This window comes from Tympanuchus pallidicinctus, unplaced genomic scaffold (genome assembly GCF_026119805.1).
Source record: "Tympanuchus pallidicinctus isolate F22 unplaced genomic scaffold, pur_lepc_1.0 scaffold14, whole genome shotgun sequence".
Lineage (NCBI taxonomy): Eukaryota > Metazoa > Chordata > Aves > Galliformes > Phasianidae > Tympanuchus > Tympanuchus pallidicinctus.
This window is the reverse complement of record NW_026294659.1, coordinates 12,346,086-12,363,678: the sequence shown is the minus strand read 5'-3', so window position 1 is coordinate 12,363,678 and position 17,593 is coordinate 12,346,086. Positions and strand designations below refer to the sequence as shown.

At 41.1% G+C, this 17,593-nt stretch overlaps 1 protein-coding gene across 1 annotated transcript in view; it reads left to right on the top strand.

Moving 5' to 3' along the window:
• The first annotated feature begins 243 nt into the window (after positions 1-243).
• The window catches only part of UBASH3A (ubiquitin associated and SH3 domain containing A), a 27,802-nt gene continuing 10,452 nt past the window's right edge, over positions 244-17,593 (top strand). The window contains exons 1-13 of the mRNA XM_052674113.1: positions 244-454; positions 4,267-4,320; positions 4,895-5,081; positions 6,194-6,392; positions 7,909-8,078; positions 8,960-9,168; positions 10,066-10,192; positions 11,412-11,520; positions 12,276-12,398; positions 13,031-13,123; positions 14,337-14,481; positions 16,434-16,540; positions 16,985-17,091. Coding sequence (XP_052530073.1) covers positions 342-454; positions 4,267-4,320; positions 4,895-5,081; positions 6,194-6,392; positions 7,909-8,078; positions 8,960-9,168; positions 10,066-10,192; positions 11,412-11,520; positions 12,276-12,398; positions 13,031-13,123; positions 14,337-14,481; positions 16,434-16,540; positions 16,985-17,091 — 1,743 coding nt within the window. The 5' untranslated portion in view covers positions 244-341. The remainder of the gene's footprint in view (positions 455-4,266; positions 4,321-4,894; positions 5,082-6,193; positions 6,393-7,908; positions 8,079-8,959; positions 9,169-10,065; positions 10,193-11,411; positions 11,521-12,275; positions 12,399-13,030; positions 13,124-14,336; positions 14,482-16,433; positions 16,541-16,984; positions 17,092-17,593) is intronic.

Here is a 17,593-nt window from a genome sequence, read left to right as displayed (position 1 = left end):
GGCTTCCAGAAGATAATTTAAAATGAAGATCCAGTCTCAGACTGTTCAGCAAGTCCACCCTGACTCTTATATTTTCCCTTGGACAACGCGTCTTGTTCTACTAGGGCAGATAGGAACAGCCTGCAGATTTGCTTTTTTAACTGCTTTAAAACAAAAACTCAAAGACGCGCAGGTTATGAAAACAGGATGTCAGCTTTTGTCAGAGACGATCACAAGAAGTTTGAGGGTTTTTTTATTCTAGCTGCCTCTTTCTCTTTCTTTCTCTCTCATTTTCTTGCTCCCTCCCTCCTCCCCCTCCTAATTTCTGTCAGCACCGAGCACAGTTTGAGGGAGAGAAGAGGATGGCGGTGGCTGAGACGCAGCTGTATGCAAAGGTGTCCAACAAACACAGGAGCAAAAGCCCCTCTGCACTCCTGGAGTCTCTCCTGGCCAAAGGATTCCCAGCTCACATTGCGTGAGTAATGTTTTCAGCTACTTTTGTACAGTGATAGGTGTTTCTTGTATCTACTTAAATGCAGACAGTGTGCATTTTCCATCAAGAGAACGAGATGCTTCTTGGGGGTGATGTCTCCATAGGAGGAGCAGGTCTGTCTCACTTTGAATACCTTGTAGAGCGCTGTGTATTGATGTTATTGCTAAAAAAACTTGTTCTGTATCCATTTCTAAAACTATTCTGTGTATTTGAAGACATGCTCTTCTGCAGCTGGAGTTTGAGAGACTTCACAATGAGTTAAGTTGATATGTATAGTTCACTCTTGGGATGAATCCTTTCATTTTTTTCTACTTACCACTGTTATTACAATGGAAGTAAATGTGGATGTAGCATCTGTACAAAGATTTTTTCAGGCCTGGCAAAAAAAAAGTGCTTGCTGGGTTTTGTCACAGGAGACTGTTTTAAAAGGGTAAGCTTTCATTAACAAGATGCCACATGAGTCTGTCCCTTTCTCTTTCTGTCCTAAATATGAATCTTGTTTCAAAAGCACATCCTTCCTGGAAAATGTCAGGCCCTGTCCTTGGCAGCTCCATCTGAGGGAGGATGAACTGGTGGCAGCACTTCCAATTGAGTTAATAAAAACTCAATTACTTGAGTTAATAAAAAATTGTTAATAAAAACTTGTTAATAAAAACTCAGTTACTTGGTGGTAACTCCTTCCCCAGATATGGCTCTGGTCAGAAAAAGACGATTGGAGGTTCTACAGAGCATCAACAAATTTCTGAAGGGAAAATCTGGACTCTGTGGTGGCAGACAGTTGTGCCATGGACTTATGACTGAAGAAAATAAGTCCTTTCATTAGAATGTCAGGGGAGTACTCAGTGTTTGAAAAAGGACATCAGTATCTCTGTAACCTCCATTTTGATTCTAGATTGAAAATTAAACAAGTTGATCAGGCTCCATTTTTCAGGAACACCTGGTGCTTGGTGAAGCATCTTTAGATGTGAGGCGCACAGTTTACAGGGAAGCTGTGGGTTCATTATTCCTGGTTATGTCCAGTGGAATTTTAGCTGTGTAACTTAAAATCTGTCTTGTCATTTCTCTAGTAGATAATATTAGTATGGTCACTCCAAACTAAGGTCTAATTTTTATTCTGTATTTTATGTTCCCCAAATTGCTTTCAAAACATTCTCCCCAATGATTGATGAGGCTTTGTGCTTTCTAGGTCAAAATCAACAGATGGTGGACAAAGTGCAAAGCAGTCAACATAAAATGGCAAAAAAATCCAAAAGCACTTTATTTTTTTGTTTGTTTTTCCTTACAGACTTTAACACATTGAAAATTTGGACTGTAGTTTATGAAACTTCTTAGTTGTTTCTTTAAGTCCTGGCTTCAAACATTGATGAAGGTTCTGAAAAATTGCTTGTCTGTGACATCCTGGCCTACAAAAAATAAGGCTCATTGGAAATATTATAAAATCTTTCATAATATAGGACCAGCATGCAAAAGCAACATTTTTAGAAAGAGCAAAACACAAATACTTGAGCAAGTGAGCGTAATGAATACCTCATGCTTCGATAGAACAGAAATGTGATAGCTGTTTTCTGCTTTAGGGAAGAACCAGCTTATTCTCCCCCATAAATACATTACTTTTAATTCAAATTTTAAATGATTCATTCCTACTGTTTATCTGAAAGTATTAGGCATGTATAGAATTTATCGTATACATTATCTTTCAACCTCCTTGGAAGCACAGGATGTCTAATTACAGCCTAACATTTTGCTAACACTGGGGGCTGAGAAACCCTGCTGGAAAGTATTCTACTACCAACCTATGTGATGGGATGAAAGATGGAAACAGACAGAGGAGCATGGGGGAGCAAGGAGATGATGCTGAGCATCATGACAGGCCATGGCCTCAGGTCTCCAATGGTCTTATTACTTTTATGATTGCACAGAGTCAATGTAAAGGAAAACTGCTGTCAAGCTCTGCTTGCCTTTGGGGCTGTTTACAAAGAGCTTGTTACCAAATGGGAGGAGCAGCATGGCATAAAATGATAAAACACTCACATTGAAGTGTAGCAGTAGGTGACAAAGGCTGGCAGTTCTGGCCAAGCAGCAGTAAGCATTTACATTCCAGCAGGGTATGACAGGAAAAGCTGAATGGGAAGCACAACAAAAATACAAGTTGTTCATGTTTGACGTGACAGAGAAGGGAGAATCAGCAGAGAGGCAGAAAAAAAAGGATGCAGGTCACAGGGAGGACCACAGAGGAAACAGGGTCACTTTTGATCAACTAGCTCATGGTTTTGGGATTGATTTGGCCATAATCATCAATTCTAATTTTAGAGAGGAGAAAGGTAGAAGGTAGAGCTTGAGTGAAAAGATCTAGCTAGTCTTCAGCTGTGCTGATCCTCCACTAAGAACTAAGTATGTTTGCACATGCACAAATGCACATTTCATTGTTTTTTAACAAACCCATATGTATTTTTGCATTAGAGAGAACAGTCTGGGAAGAAGCAACCACAACAAGATTAAGACTTGCTCCTTAATGCACTCATAGCACTCTAGTACATGCACAGATGCCATGTGGATAGAGGGAGATAAAAATGTGAGGATTAGGTTAAACAGATGGATGCCCTCAGCACACAGCGGTCAGAAAAGATAACCTCAAGAAAGAAGGAAGAATAAGCAGATGTGGAGTAACTTGGTACTTTTTCTTTCATTTCTGCTGTTTCTCATTCCCCTTCATGTCACTTCTGAGAAGGTTACAGGTGGAAGGTTGATAAGGTTGCAGGGCTGGAAATGAGGTTCATGGGTGCAGGTGCTACTTAAACACAGGGAATCCTTCACCCTCCAAAAACTCAGCATTTACTCACAAAGATTCTGTCACATAAAGAATATCAATGGCATTTTGAAAGCTCTAGCTATTCTCCTCTCTCTGGTGACCAGCAACAAAACCTGTGGGAACTGAAACAGGGGAAGGCCAGGTTGGAGGTTAGGAAAAAGTTCTTCACCAGAAGTTGGTGGGCATGGAATGGGCTGCCCTGATCAGTGGTCACAGCCCCAAGATGCTGAAGCTCAAGAAATATCTGCACAATGCTCTCAGACATAGGGCTTGATTTTTGGGTGGTCCTTTGTGGAGTCAGGAGTTGGACTCCATGATTGTTGTATGTCCCTTCCAACTCAGGAGATTCTATGATTCTATGAAAAGGAAATATGAACCAAATTTGATCCCAAAGAATGTCAGTTGAATAAAAGGGGGGAAAATTGAGATATTGTATGTTATCTTGGAATTAACCTGTGGCTTAGGTCTGGCACTTTCTGGGCTATGGGAAATCCTCAGTCCAGAGTTTCAAACTCCAAATAAGTATGTTTTGCTTAGGTTATATGTGTGGACTTGAATCTGGCATTTGAATCTGGGCTTCTCATTAATTATCAACAGAGCAAACCCTGTTCTTACAATGTGTGGAGGAACAACTAAACTAACCCAAAGGATGCCCATTTAATCAGTAGGGGTGCTAAGCAAATTTCTTCAAAACACATTCTGTGGATGTTCTGTGGAAAGGGCAGATTACCAGTCTACAAGGAATTAAAGACATGCAACAGATCCAACTGCCTGGAGAGCTTCAAGAACATTAATATGTGCCAGGAATAACCTTGTCATTATAGGTTAGGTTATTATAGGTATGTATTATGCTGAAAAATAGAATTGGTTGTCACATGTCCATTCTTCTTTATTTTATTAAAATCAAATAAAACAATTTTAATGTTTTCTGTTATTCTGATGAATCCACTTGATTTTCATTTGGTTTGTGTGTTTTTTTTTCTAGGCAAAAAGCCTTGGTTGCTACTGGCCAAAAGTCAATAGAAGATGCTGCAAAATGGTAAGCACCTGTGATTTCTAAGGAGTGCTTTCACATTAAAACTGACTAAAAACACTTGTTCACATATTGATTCTGTTACTCAGTTTGAAGTTAGCTGCTTCTAAAGACCTTGCATGTGAGTTTTGTTTGTTTGTTTTTCATTTTAAATCATCACAGAAATAAATAATTGTATTTACAGTGATTCTGGGAAGCAAGATTATTTGCAGAAGGTCTGGGGTAAATCAAGGGCTGGGGAATAAAGAGACCCCTGGGCAGAAGAAACTACTTTTACCACAGTAATGTCTCACAGGATTGGAGGATTGGCTGCTCTGGGCAGACATCTATCCTCGATTTTAAGTCTCCTTCTTACCTGTAGGCTACTCACTGCAGTGGGGCTATAGTATCTGAGCTGCAATTGTGTGTGTGCATGGGGCATAGCCAGACAGGCATTCAGAGCTATATCACAGTAAACATGCTCCCTGCCTCAGCACAGTGCTTGTGTTTGGTGGGACCTTATGGTGCACACCCAAGGAAGCCGAGAAAAGAAGAGTAGGTGGCTCACATGCGTTCTCTGTGTGACATGTTTTGATTTCAGGTTGCACTCTCACTGCAACGATCCCTCTTTGGATGACCCCATCCCCCAGGAATATGCTCTTTATTTGTGCCCCACTGGCCACTTGTTTAACTGCCTGCAAGAGTTTTGGAAGGAGAGCAAGCGGCAGTGCGGGAAGAACAGAGCCCATGAGATTTTCCCTCACATCACACTCTGTGACTTCTTCACGGTAAGGCACAAAAAGTAACTACTGGTGGAACTGGACAGCTTGGCAAGTCCAGGCCAAGAGGCTATTGCTATGGTACCATTGCTATAGAGCAGCTGCACAAAATAATTGTGTAAATCATACTATGATGTGAAATGCTGAGCATAATGAAAACGCAAGCATTTTGTTGCAAAATATAGAATAGTGTGGTGCCCTGCAGCCATGTGTCACAATTATGCAAACCAAAAAACATTAATAACTAATGCTGTGTTCTTGAGAAGTGTCAAGTTTAAAGGCCTGACCCTGGAAGAGATGCCTGAATTGTAAGTCTCACCTCACACACCTCAGCTCTGTTTCAGATAGTATATTTCTAGGGATGAATGTACACCAGTGCTATTCTATGTTCCTCAGCTGTCAGTGACAGATGACCTGGGTGCGTCGCATATAGGATATAAGACTCCCTGCCCTGCTCCTACCTCCCAGCCCAACCTCTTCTGTTTCCTGACACCATACATCTCCTGCACCTGAAAGGAGCAAATAGTTCTGCTAAGGAAAAAAAAAAAAACCAAAACTGTGTGGAACTGGAACATCATTAATGTCTGTAACTTTGGCTGGATGGCACAAATTCCATCTTTTTCTATTTACTTCTTAAATCGTTTAATTGACACTTTTTGTGGAAGCATGGCTTTGTACAATCCTTTAATTTGCTGTAACTAGGGGACAAAAGATTACAAAGATTCTGAATTAACTTTCCTATGTACGTTGCTCAGTTCTTAAATTTTTTACCAGAGCAAAGAACTGTAGAATAACAATAATAAAAATTCTTACTTAGAATTGAAGAGAGAAGTCATGATCTCTAACTCATTTCAGATTACTTCAGGTGGTAAAATATCTTGCTTTATCTTCCTTCACTTAATGACCTCATCTCCTCATACAGTATCAAGACACTGCTGATCAAGATGGCAAATATTAATACATTCAATATCAGGAATTTCAGGCATGTTTATAGATGTGTTATCTTTCTAAGGAAGTAATGCCCATCCTGTTTTCTGGTATAACTTTACAAGACAGGCTGCCTCAACAACAGGCTGTTGATCTTAGAGGGTAAAGGATGTCCTTCCTCTGTTTTCTTTCAGTGTGAAGACCAGAAAGTGGAATTACTGTATGACATCTTAAAGAGAATCTGCAACAGCTTTGCACAGAGATTTCCACCAACTATTTCCCTATCATTACACTCATCCACCAGCTACCTTGGTTTCTTTGTTGGTGACAGCCACGCAAATATCCTCAAAGAGTTTGCTGTGGCCTTCTCTTCAGAGGCTTCAGCCCTAGCAGGTGGGATCAACATGAGAGGGAAAATGAGTGGGCTGTTGTGCAAATGCTTAGACACGATAATGAAACTATCTCCCATGTCTCCACAGCAGTGTAGCAGATGTTTTACTGCTGGCAAGCACATTTTCCTCCTACAGATTCAAAAACAATGTGGCTAGAGGAGCTGGATTTAGACTCTGAAGATGTGCTGCTTTTGTCTAGGAGGTTTTTGTTGAACTCTATGAATAAGAAAAAAGAAACATACTAGAAGTCTTCATAAATTTATTCTATTTAGTAAATCCAGGCAAAGGTTTTGCCTGGCAACATCTTTCAAACAGCAGTCCCTTAAAACAATATGAGATCTTTGTTTTCTGGGCATTTACACTGTGCTGCTCATAACGGGTTTTGAAATGACCAGAGGTTATTCCATTTTGAGCTGTTACAGAGTAATTTCTGTGGGATCAACTTTATTGGGTTTGTTGTTTTCTGGTTTTTTTGTTTTGTTTTTTTTTTTGCTTTACCTTTGTTATATTGGTCCACAAGCTGAAATGTTTGTCAGTATAACTTGAGAGCCCATCAGGATTAGGATATGTAAGATAGAAAGAGATCTACTCCTAAATACCCCTAGACCTCTGTACCCAACCTCTACTCTGTCTTTTCCTCATCAGGGACCAGTGCCATGATTGTGTGAGGACAGAAACAAAAGAGAAAATACATGTTTGGAGGAAGTAAACCGAATCTTAACTATACCCAGTTCTCTGTCTCACATGGAGCCTTGGGAAGACAGACCTTTCCACCTTGGGGATATTCAATTCTCCATGGCCAGACTGAGGAGGAAGGCGGAAATGAAAAAGCAAAGAAACGTAGCCCATAGGGCCTGGGTTTTCCCTTGTGCTCACATAAGTCTGTCTCCTCCTGAATCTGAGTCACACATCTCCTTTCAGTGGTTGTGTGCCAGCTGGGGATCTCCCAGACCCGCAGCATTCTTCATCATAGCGAGGACAAGCATTTTTTACCTCACACCACCAATGGGTGAAGTGCTTTTTACATTCACAGTTGTCAGGTAATAAATACAATAAGGAAATGAAGAAGTATATTTTAAACCAAGCTTACGGAACTAAGGAAGGGAGACCTCTATAACTTCCTAGGAGCAGACACATACTTCAGACAGTGGTGCAACAAACACCATATAAACATTTCCCATGACACTAGGAAACCTCAGACTGAAACGCTGCTGCCCTTGGATAGCGTGGTCTGGGAAAGACAAATTCTATACGTCAGACTGGGAAAGGAATTCCAACAGTTTGTTTTTCCTCTCAGCTTAAGCCAAGGCTCCAATTCAGTCCAGATTTCTGAATTATTTTGGATAAATAAAGCCATGACATATGGTAAAACAATTATTTAATAAAACTATGGTCTACTCTTCTACTAATTACAAAGATATTTCGTGAATCATGCAAAGCATGCAGGATAAAACACAAAGAACTTTAAACGGCCTTCCCTTGTAAGTCATGATATAAGTTGGTTGCTTTATTCCTAGACTGTCACGTGAAGCCCTGCCTAAAGCAGCTCCACCTTACCTTGGCTCACAAGTTCTGTCCTCACCACCAGAAGACTTTGGAGCAACTCGCCAAATGCATTAACGCAGAGGAGACCTGCCACTGGGTAGCTGCTCTCTACTCAAGGGACATGCGTTTTGTGCATTACCAGGTACTGTCATTGGGTTTATTACATTTCTGGGTCTGTAGTTGGAACATTTCCTGCAGTCATCTTATATGTTTTGTTTTCTATGGGGAAAATCAGTGCATGCACAGTGCAGTGTTCAGAATGTATGGCTGCTTCAAGTATCTCTTTGGGCTGAAAAAAATATTGTTGAGTCTATAGGAGATATGTTTATGGTTACCTGCTTGACCTGCATGTCAGCAAGATCCAATCCCAAACTGCAGCAGAACTCATCTTACAATGAGCTATGAGAAAATAAAAGAGACAGGAAATGATGACCTTTGAACATTTCCTTGTCAAATCACTGCTCTGCAGTAAAATTCCATTCAACAGAATAAGTTTGTTTTTTTTTTAATTGTTCAACAATGATGAAAAAGGCACAGGTTAAACTTCAGTGAGCATGGCACAGTTCTCCCTGGTCAACTTCAGTTTACCAAATTCTTAGTTTAAAACACCCAATATTTTTCCCGTTTTCATTTCCGAATTTCAACTACAGAATGATGAATAACTGCTGTTTTTTTTATCCGGACCAGTATATTGTTTTGTTTTGAATCTCATATTTTGACTTGAGAGAGCTACAAGTAATCACCGAAATAGCTGACAATCCTTTTGCTGTGCCTTCTTTCAAATATGTCACACTAGTTACAGGAAAAAAAAAAAAAAGAAGTGATATTATGAATACCAAGTGCCTATTTTTACACTCAGTGCATATTTGTAGTTATCTGTCTGCTGAAGTAGTGAGTCAGAGCAAGCTGCAGTTGGGAAATGGTGCTGATGGCAGTGGCTGCCACAAGTTTAGCACATGTCCCCTGCATGCTTCTGCCCCTGCAGCCAGCTCCTGGCCTGACCCAGCTCTGTCCTTCCACCAGACACTGCGGGCTCTCTTCCAGTACAAGCCCCAGAATATTGACGAGCTCATGATCAATGCTGGGGACTTCATCTACGTCAACCCAACACAGCAGTCTGAAGTCAGCGAGGGCTGGGTCATCGGGACCTCGCACCAGAGCGGGTGCAGGGGTTTTCTTCCTGAAAACTACACAGAGAGAGCCAACGAGTCAGACACGTGGGTTAAGCACAGGTTGGTTGTGATCCACTCCACAGGTGCTGGAGTTTCTGGGCTTTCATGGCGCAGAGGTTCTGTGCAGCTGCTGTTCCTCCTTGCTGCTGGGAGAAAGCTAGAGGTGAGGTGAGCAGAGGGTACCTTGGTATCTGGGTGGGAAAATGAAATTTCTTAACAAGAAGTGATAGGACATATGCACATGGAAGCCTGGAGTCCAGCTGATCAAAGGATAGCCTGCCTGTGCTCTTGAATAATGTGAAGCACAGAATCACAGAATGATTTGGGTTGGAAAGGACCCTTAAGGCACCCAGCCCCAACCCTCTGCCATGGGCAGGGCTGCCACCCATCAGATCAGGCTGCCCAGGGCCCCATCCAACCTGGCCCTTAGCACTTCCATTTCTTCTTTTGTCTCATTCTTTTGTTACCTCAGAAGGTAGCAAAACCAACTTGAAATTAAATGAATTAAACCATGGAAAGGTTACTCCAACACCTTGTGCTCATCCTTGCCTTGTCAATTCAACCTTTATCAGCAGGCATTTCACTGGCTTCCTGTGTAGCAAATGATTCTTCCAGATTAGATCTAATTTTTCTAAGCAAGAGGTATAGATTTTATGTGTGCTGAGCCCTTAGAGGCAGAGTGGTGACAATCAGGTATTATTTCCTGCTTCAAGCTCAGAATTCAGAATAGTTACATCCAATGCATGTCATCAGTTCATATAATTTACTCTTATTTTTACTGGACAGATTACGACCTGAACAAAGTGATAAAATGGATTGCATGTGTGTGAAATATATTGAAGAGAATATGGAATCTTGGTTGTCATATGTCTATGGACAAAATCCGGACTTAAAAATCCCTTCTGTTTTTGTGTGTGCTCATACGATGTGTGTGCACTGTTTTTGCTTTTTCTACAGGGAATATGCTTTTGTGCCAGCTTCAAAATTTTTCACCCAATCCACAAATGATCCTAATGTTAAGCTGAATGGAGAAGTCCATAATCCTGTTATGTCAAGGAGTGTAACTGATGTTCTTTCTCTTCAGGTAGTTGGGATTTTATTTCTTGTCTTCTCCATGTAGTTGTGCATGATACGCTATTAAGAAAAAGCATATATTAAATTTAATACTATCTTCCTGGTTCTCCTTAACATTTTTCATGTTATAATGAATATATGTAGCGTATGCATACACTGCACATACATTTACAGTACCATATCCCATAAATATTTTGTAGTATATGTAATGTGGTATTAGCCTTGCTATCTTTTACAAAACTCTCTTTTGCAGGAGCTATATGTCTTTCCACCAATTCATGTATGCTCTTTAACCCTCTTGCTTGGATCCATGGCAGAGCCACTGCTTGCCCTGAAGAACACTTTTTGCAGATGTGCACATCTTTAATCTAAGCATTTCCCCAGCCTATGAGCTTCTCCCAGGAAGAATGTCTAGACCACAAAACCTTAAACTCTGATCTCATAGCAGTTGATTGGTGCCTTACGGCAGAAATGCAGAGTATTAGCAATATATATATATATATATATATACATAAATATGTATCTCACACCACTTCTTAAGAATTCCCTTCTCTGTTCTTGAAGATACACATCACTAACCTTGATGTTGCAACAATAATGCTGTGATGAATTGCTTTTTAAAAAGTTTTAAAGCTTTTGAGGTATTCTTCCTTATCTTTTCCTCTCTGTATTGTAAACTAACTCCTACGTACTTAGAACATGTTTGTAGCCTCGTGCAGACTAAGGGAAAACAAGGCCTCATATGAGACCTGGGCTCACTAATCACTTAGCCATACACTGTTGGAAAAATGTAAAATCTCTGTTTTCATTTGGAAAAAAAGATGAGATTGATGTTAGAAAAGAATATTATTACTTAAATCAGCTAGCTGCTTTTCCTTTTTGTTTGTACCAACTACACAATACATACTGATGTAACTCCTTCCCACAGTGGAATTAAAAGATTTATCAGTACTACCTTTCACTAGAATAAACACTGAATTTAAATCTAACCTGTAGCCTATGAAGATCAAAGATATTCTTCATTTGCTTTCAACAGAGAGCTAGTCAGGCTTATTTTTGTCCTAAATATTCTAATCCATTTTATCAATTTAATACTCTCCCCCTCTGTGGTTGTTATCTATCTCTTGGGACAGCCCTGCTGGTCCTTGCTATGTTAGACAGCATCCAGCAATTTAGACTTTCCATGCAGGTTGTATATAATATTGTAATGGAAAGTAATTTTTATATAGCTGTCTCAGAACACCAATCTGCGAAGAGGTGTGTTGGTGATGCGCCATGGAGAAAGAGTTGATCAGGTCTTTGGGAAATCTTGGCTTCAACAGTGCTTAACTGCAGATGGTGAGTAAGATAATGGGAGTTTCTGAGCAAACCTGACCCAGAACTTCTTTACCCCAGTATCAGAGTACAAGGGATACAGGCTTCTATCTGTAGATGTAAATGCTGACACAGAAGAGTGAATAATGATGCGCAGTCAGACACAACACTTCTTTGACCTGCACCTTACCATCATCATGTCATAGAATCATAGAATCCTTAGAATTGAAAAAGACCTTTAAAGCCCATCTGGTCCAACTTCCGTGCGATGAACAGGGACATCTACAGCTAGAACATGTTGCTCGGAGCCTGGTCCGACCTGGACCTTATGTCCCGCTGTCTTTTATGTTTGTTTTGGATAAACACCACAGAACAAACATTGCTCTGGTACGATTGTCGCTGACAGAAGCACAAAACATAAAATCTCTACTATTCATTATTCAGATGACCTGGTTGAGGCTTATCAGACACCTCCACTTTCTGTGTTCATTCTCCTCCACTCCTTTCTTTTGCTCATTTGGAGCTTGCAGAGGAGGTGTTATTTTGTTACGACAGGTGATTTCCCAAGTCAGTGTTGTGAACTTAAAACGTGATCTCTTTGAGGTAATTAGCAGTCACTGGGATTTTTTAACAGGGCTCCAGCCTGTTTTTATTTGCCAGCAGAAATATAATTCTGGTCTGAGAATTCAAAATGAATGGAGCCATTACAACGAAAGGCAGACAGTGTATTTTGTTGCTGCCTCCCTCTCATCACAGCAAAATGTTCCACCTTTTTTTAGGAAAATACTACAGGGCAGACCTCAACTTTCCTTCTACCCTACCAAAACGGAAAGACGGTGTAAAGCATTTTGAGCATGATCCTCCTTTATCTTCCTGCGGTGTTTTCCAATCAAGACTTATAGGTAAGATGGATAATATCCTACTGCAACTAGATGGGTTTGGGAAGCGATCTTTCAGCATCTGGCAGAGCTCACACTGGCCTAGTAGTAGAGAAACTTGCTAGCAGCATTGTTTGTGGTAACCATTCTGGATGGACAACTGCTGCAAGAACTTGTTAAACAGTAAAATAGAGAGAGGCTGGTTGTTCATCCTAGAGACCCAGTCTGCCAGTTCCTGGCCGAGACAGTTAAAAGAAGGAAACTGCAACACTACCTGTGCCCTGCTGCACATCTGCAAGAGAGTGATGTCTCATTCAATTGTCACCCAGGGAGAGGGCTGGCTGGAGGACACAGCTTCGTGGTCAGCAGACTGTGGTCAGCTTATCACAGATAAAACTGCTGGCTGGGTGATATGGGTTAGTCTGACTCAGTTCACTCACCAAACAAAGTTATTTCTGCACCCTGAGCATGCACGTCTGATGTTGACAATAGAAGTCTGGTGCAAATGCTTAGCTGCTCTTGGCAGATTTTGAGACAGTCTTCTGTAATTACCTTTCCAACGCTTGGTCCTAGCTTTTTTTACTGAAACACTTTTGCAGTAGTTTCTCACTTACGGTGATGAGTGAAACAGCACCTCTCGTTGCTGTTCCCACTAGGGGAAGCTCTGCTGGACCAAGAGGTGACAGTCAGCTACATGTACTCATCGCCTGCCCTACGCTGCATACAGACAGCCCAACATGTACTACAAGGTAAGGCATAAAAAATGAAAATGTCTTTGTCAAACTGCCATCAAGTTTCTGGGGGTAGCCAGCAGGAGCAGGGAGGTGATCATCCCTCTGTATTTAGTACTGGTGTGGCCACATCTCAAATTCTGTGTTCAGATTTGGGCTCCACACTACAAGAAAGACATCAAGGGCCATAGGGCATGTCCAGAGAAGGGCAGTGGAGCTGTGAGGGATCTGGAGCACAGGTCTGATGGGGAGCAGCTGAGGGAACTGGGGTTGTTCAGTCTGGAGAAGAGGAGGAGCATGGCAGACCTTGTTGCTCTCTACAACCACCTGAAAGGAGGTTGTGGAGAGATGGGAGCTGGCTTCTTCTCCCAGGTAAACAGTAATAGTAAGAGAAGTTATGGTGATAGTGACCTCAAGTGAGCCAGTGGAGGTACAGGTTGGATATTAGCTACCATTTCTTCTCAGAAAGAGTGGTCAGGTGCTGGAATAGGCTGCCCAGGGACTAGATGATCTTTGCCGTCTTTCGGACTTTAATGATTCTGTGTACAATTCTGTGGTTATTTATTGCAAGCCAAAGGATTTTAGTTCCTTCATGCTTCAAATCTCTTTCCTTCCTCCTCTTCCATTCTCTCTTCTCCTCACTGTTCCTCACCTCTCCCCTCTAATAGATCTGTGAAGGGCTCACAGTTCATCATCATCCTTACATCTTCAGTAGAACGTGTGCATTTCTTATGGGAAATGGTGCAACCCTGTAACCTCTCTGGAGAATAATAAACAAAAGAATGTATATTTTTACAACAATTACATTAAAATTCTGCTGTAGAATGATTTATTGCCCCACAGAGTGGTCACTCTACAAAATGTTATATACAAATGGGTAAAAAAAGATATTTCCTTTATAAAGTTTATTCAGATTGAAACATTGCTGAGGTCTTTTGCTCACTTCTGTACTTTGAAAGTATCACAAGAGAACTCCAGAAATAACAACAATAATAATAGCAATATAGCTATAACATAACAAAAATGTCTCATTTTTTGTGTGTCCTAACATTAGTCAGACAAGAATATGTTGCCTTCATTTAAACAAAATCCTTTTTTTTTTTTTTTTTCAACAATAAGCAGTTTATTTGGTTAATGAAAATATTACAGCAAACAAAACAGAATGTACTGCCCAAATGTGACAGTTTGAGTATAACTTCTTCTTTTTAAGAAATACAGCTTGTCTTTGCAGGGCTTAAATTAGACCAAAAAGTCAAAATCAGAATGGAACCAGGACTGTTTGAATGGACCAAGTGGGAAGCAAGCAGAGTAATTCCAAACTTTATGACTCTCACAGAACTGACAGAGGCTTCTTACAACATAGATACAAGTTACAGGTAATTTCTTCCTCTCTAGCTGTTAAAGCCAGTTCTTCTTCTCCTGAGGTACCTCCTCCCTCTTTATATGTCATAAACCTTTAGGGACATTGCAAACAATGGATGATGCTAATCAAATTCAAGACTGTGTGGTCTATTCCCAAAGATATGCAGTCTTCTGTCTCATGGCAAGAGTCAGCTTTGTTGCTCTAACATGGAGACAATATGGGTCTTATTAGAAATGGGCACATGGGCACACACCTGGAGCTTGCATACTGCATTAGCCTTGCTCTGGTGCTGCTTTCATATCCATTGGGTTGAGAGAGGTGTCTCCAACACGAGCCAGCTTTCCTTGTGATCTGAAGGGTGGGGTTGGGGGGCAGCAGAACGTTCATGCCAAACTCAGTCGAGGAGGGCGTTGTTATGTTTTGAGTTGCAGCAAGGATTTTTTGGGGGCCCCCAGAGCTGAAAGAGGGGACTGATGCTATTTCTGAGTACTTGCAAACCACAGAGGAGCAGGAAATGAATGAGCTCCAATTTACCTAGCTGCTTACTGTGCTCTCTGGGGCTGCTCCTTGTGTGCAGTGCACAGCCAGCTCCAGGAAATTGCTCAGCTAATAAAAGTGAGCGTGTCTGAGGTGTCCCACTTGTGTAAGAAAGAGGGAAAGGAACTTCTCAGCTCATAATGTATTTCTTACAGCCAAGTGAGCATCTTCATTTTAAACTTCGTGAAAGAATAAAATCTTTCCTATTCATGGCACATAGGTTATTCTAAACTTTTTCAACAGTTTTTTCAATATGAGATCATTTTCCTCAAATTTCCACACAGGACAGAGTGCAGGTATAGAGCAGTGGGAACTGGAGAGGAAACCTTTGCAACAGTGTCAACTGCAGCCTTACAGCTCACTCAGGTCCAGGCAAAAGCAGAGAGGATAAGCTGTAACCCTGCACATTTGATGCCACTTTCTTGCTGTCGTGTACAGGGTTCAAAATCCTCTGGTTGCAGAGGTAGTTTTACCATATTCACTCACTTCAAGGAGCAGCTTTCACCTGGGTCAAGTCCCGGACTGTTCCATCAGCAGACTTAACCTAGCCAGAATTAGTATTAGCTATGATTAACAATTTAGCATGGGCCTGCCACACAGTTTTACCACTTATTTTCTACTTCTGTAGTTTGTGCAGCTGTAGTTTACCTGAAATGTATCAAGGACTCACTGGTAAAAGTACACTTTGATATCAAATCTTACTACAATATATGAATCTAATCTCTCTTCTGTCTATTCACTGAAAAAGGAGGCTAGCAAAACAGCAGGGCAGTTTTTTTGTAGAAAGAAATAAACATTCTGGATTGTGTCACAGCATGTGGCTAATCATATAATCATACTTGCCAGCCATGGCTGTGAATTTCTCTAGCTCTCAGATTCAAAGGATGATATGAAAAATAGGAAATGAGTTTGAGGAGGCTGAATTCTCTTGCCAAGAAGACCTAATATAAGCATCAACCAAGAAAAGCAAGGAGATTGTTGAGAGGCAGCAAATCACTGTTGTCCTGCTGACTATTTTGCTAGTCCCCCAGCACTGGGGAGGCTGGTAGGGCTCTCATCACTCGGAATTTGGCCTTCTCAGCTGCCTATCCTTGGCACCACCAGCCACTGTGCACCAAGACATGGTAGACTCTGCCATCTTTTTCCAAGTATGGACACAGACAGGTCAAGGAAGCTCCTGAGAAACTTTGGGATGGGTCTTAGTTTAAACAACTTCCACTGTAAACTAGGGGTTTTATTAAAGCATGGTTTTCTCTGCTTCTGGTGTTTTATGAACTACAAGATGTGGGCTTAAGTTTTAATGTGAATCGCTGAGGTATCGGTATGTCAGTCAGGTGAGTGGATAAACCCACATCCTTTTAACCAAGTGCTTCCTCTCATGTGGGCTCATTCATCTAGATGAAAACGTATTTCTGATTATATTGTCAGGGGAATCATCCCACTCTCTTCTCTGGTCCCGTCAGAAAGTTATGAGGAATATGTGAGCAGAAGCTCTGCAGTTATAAAAGAGATTGTCACTGCCTGCCCCAGCAAAGGTAAAGGTTTCAAATCTTTGTATATTCTGCAAGATACTTTCAGTATCAGGAATAGGCATGGGTTTGTCAACAGAGGCACATTTATCATTGATTATTTGTTTTGCACAGAGCTCAAGGTAGGCTTGTAGCTGTTGGCCTGTAGTAAGTAAAAATAAATACAATTTACAGAACAGAAAAGAAAAATCAAACTTAAACAGAAGGCAGTAAAAAATTACAAGAGTAATTTTGATCATTCTACTTGTGCCTTGGGATGAAGATCAGCATCAGAAAATTGCATTTCTGGAAAGCTGTTCACTGAGCAAATACTTTTTCTGACTAGCTGCCATGTCTGCAACAAGTCAGACTTTTTCCGACCAGCACAGTACACTCTGCCACATTAACGAAGATGTCTGCAAAGTCAGACAACACCTTAACTACCTTTCTTTTCTTACTATGGTGTTTCAGGTGTCATCCTTATTGTGGGGCATGGCTCTTCCTTGGCATCTTTCACCCGACCGCTGGTAGGACTCCCTGCCAGAGACAGCAGCGACTTTGCCCACGTAGTCCGAAAGGTAAGAAGACTTTTTATTCAGTAGGCAGCTTTCTGTATGTGTTTCTGTACTTACAGTATTGAGCTTTCCCAGGCAGTGAGACTTGTAACGACACGTCAATACCATTGACATTAGCTCTCTCAGTACAAAAGGATCTATCTTGTGTAGTTTTAGCATAGAACTAGTGGTCAAGAGAAGAATTTTGTCCTGTTAAATAACATATTAGGAGATTTTCATTCAACACCCATGCATAATCAGTATCAGGCAGCAGCTACATGTGAGGTATGTGTGGAAACCTCTCCCTCTGGCATGAGCCTCCTAACTATAGAAGCAGGACTAAGAGCCTTCCCTCTCCTCATAGAGTTACAAGCATAAACTGCAGCTATATTCAGTGACTCTTTAAATTGTACATTTTCAGGTCACTGCAAGTTCACAGCTTAATTGCTCAGATACTGGGCAAAGCAGAGAAGGCTTTTCTTGCCAGCTTCACAAGCGAGGCTTGCCCTTGAGACTTTGCTGAAGA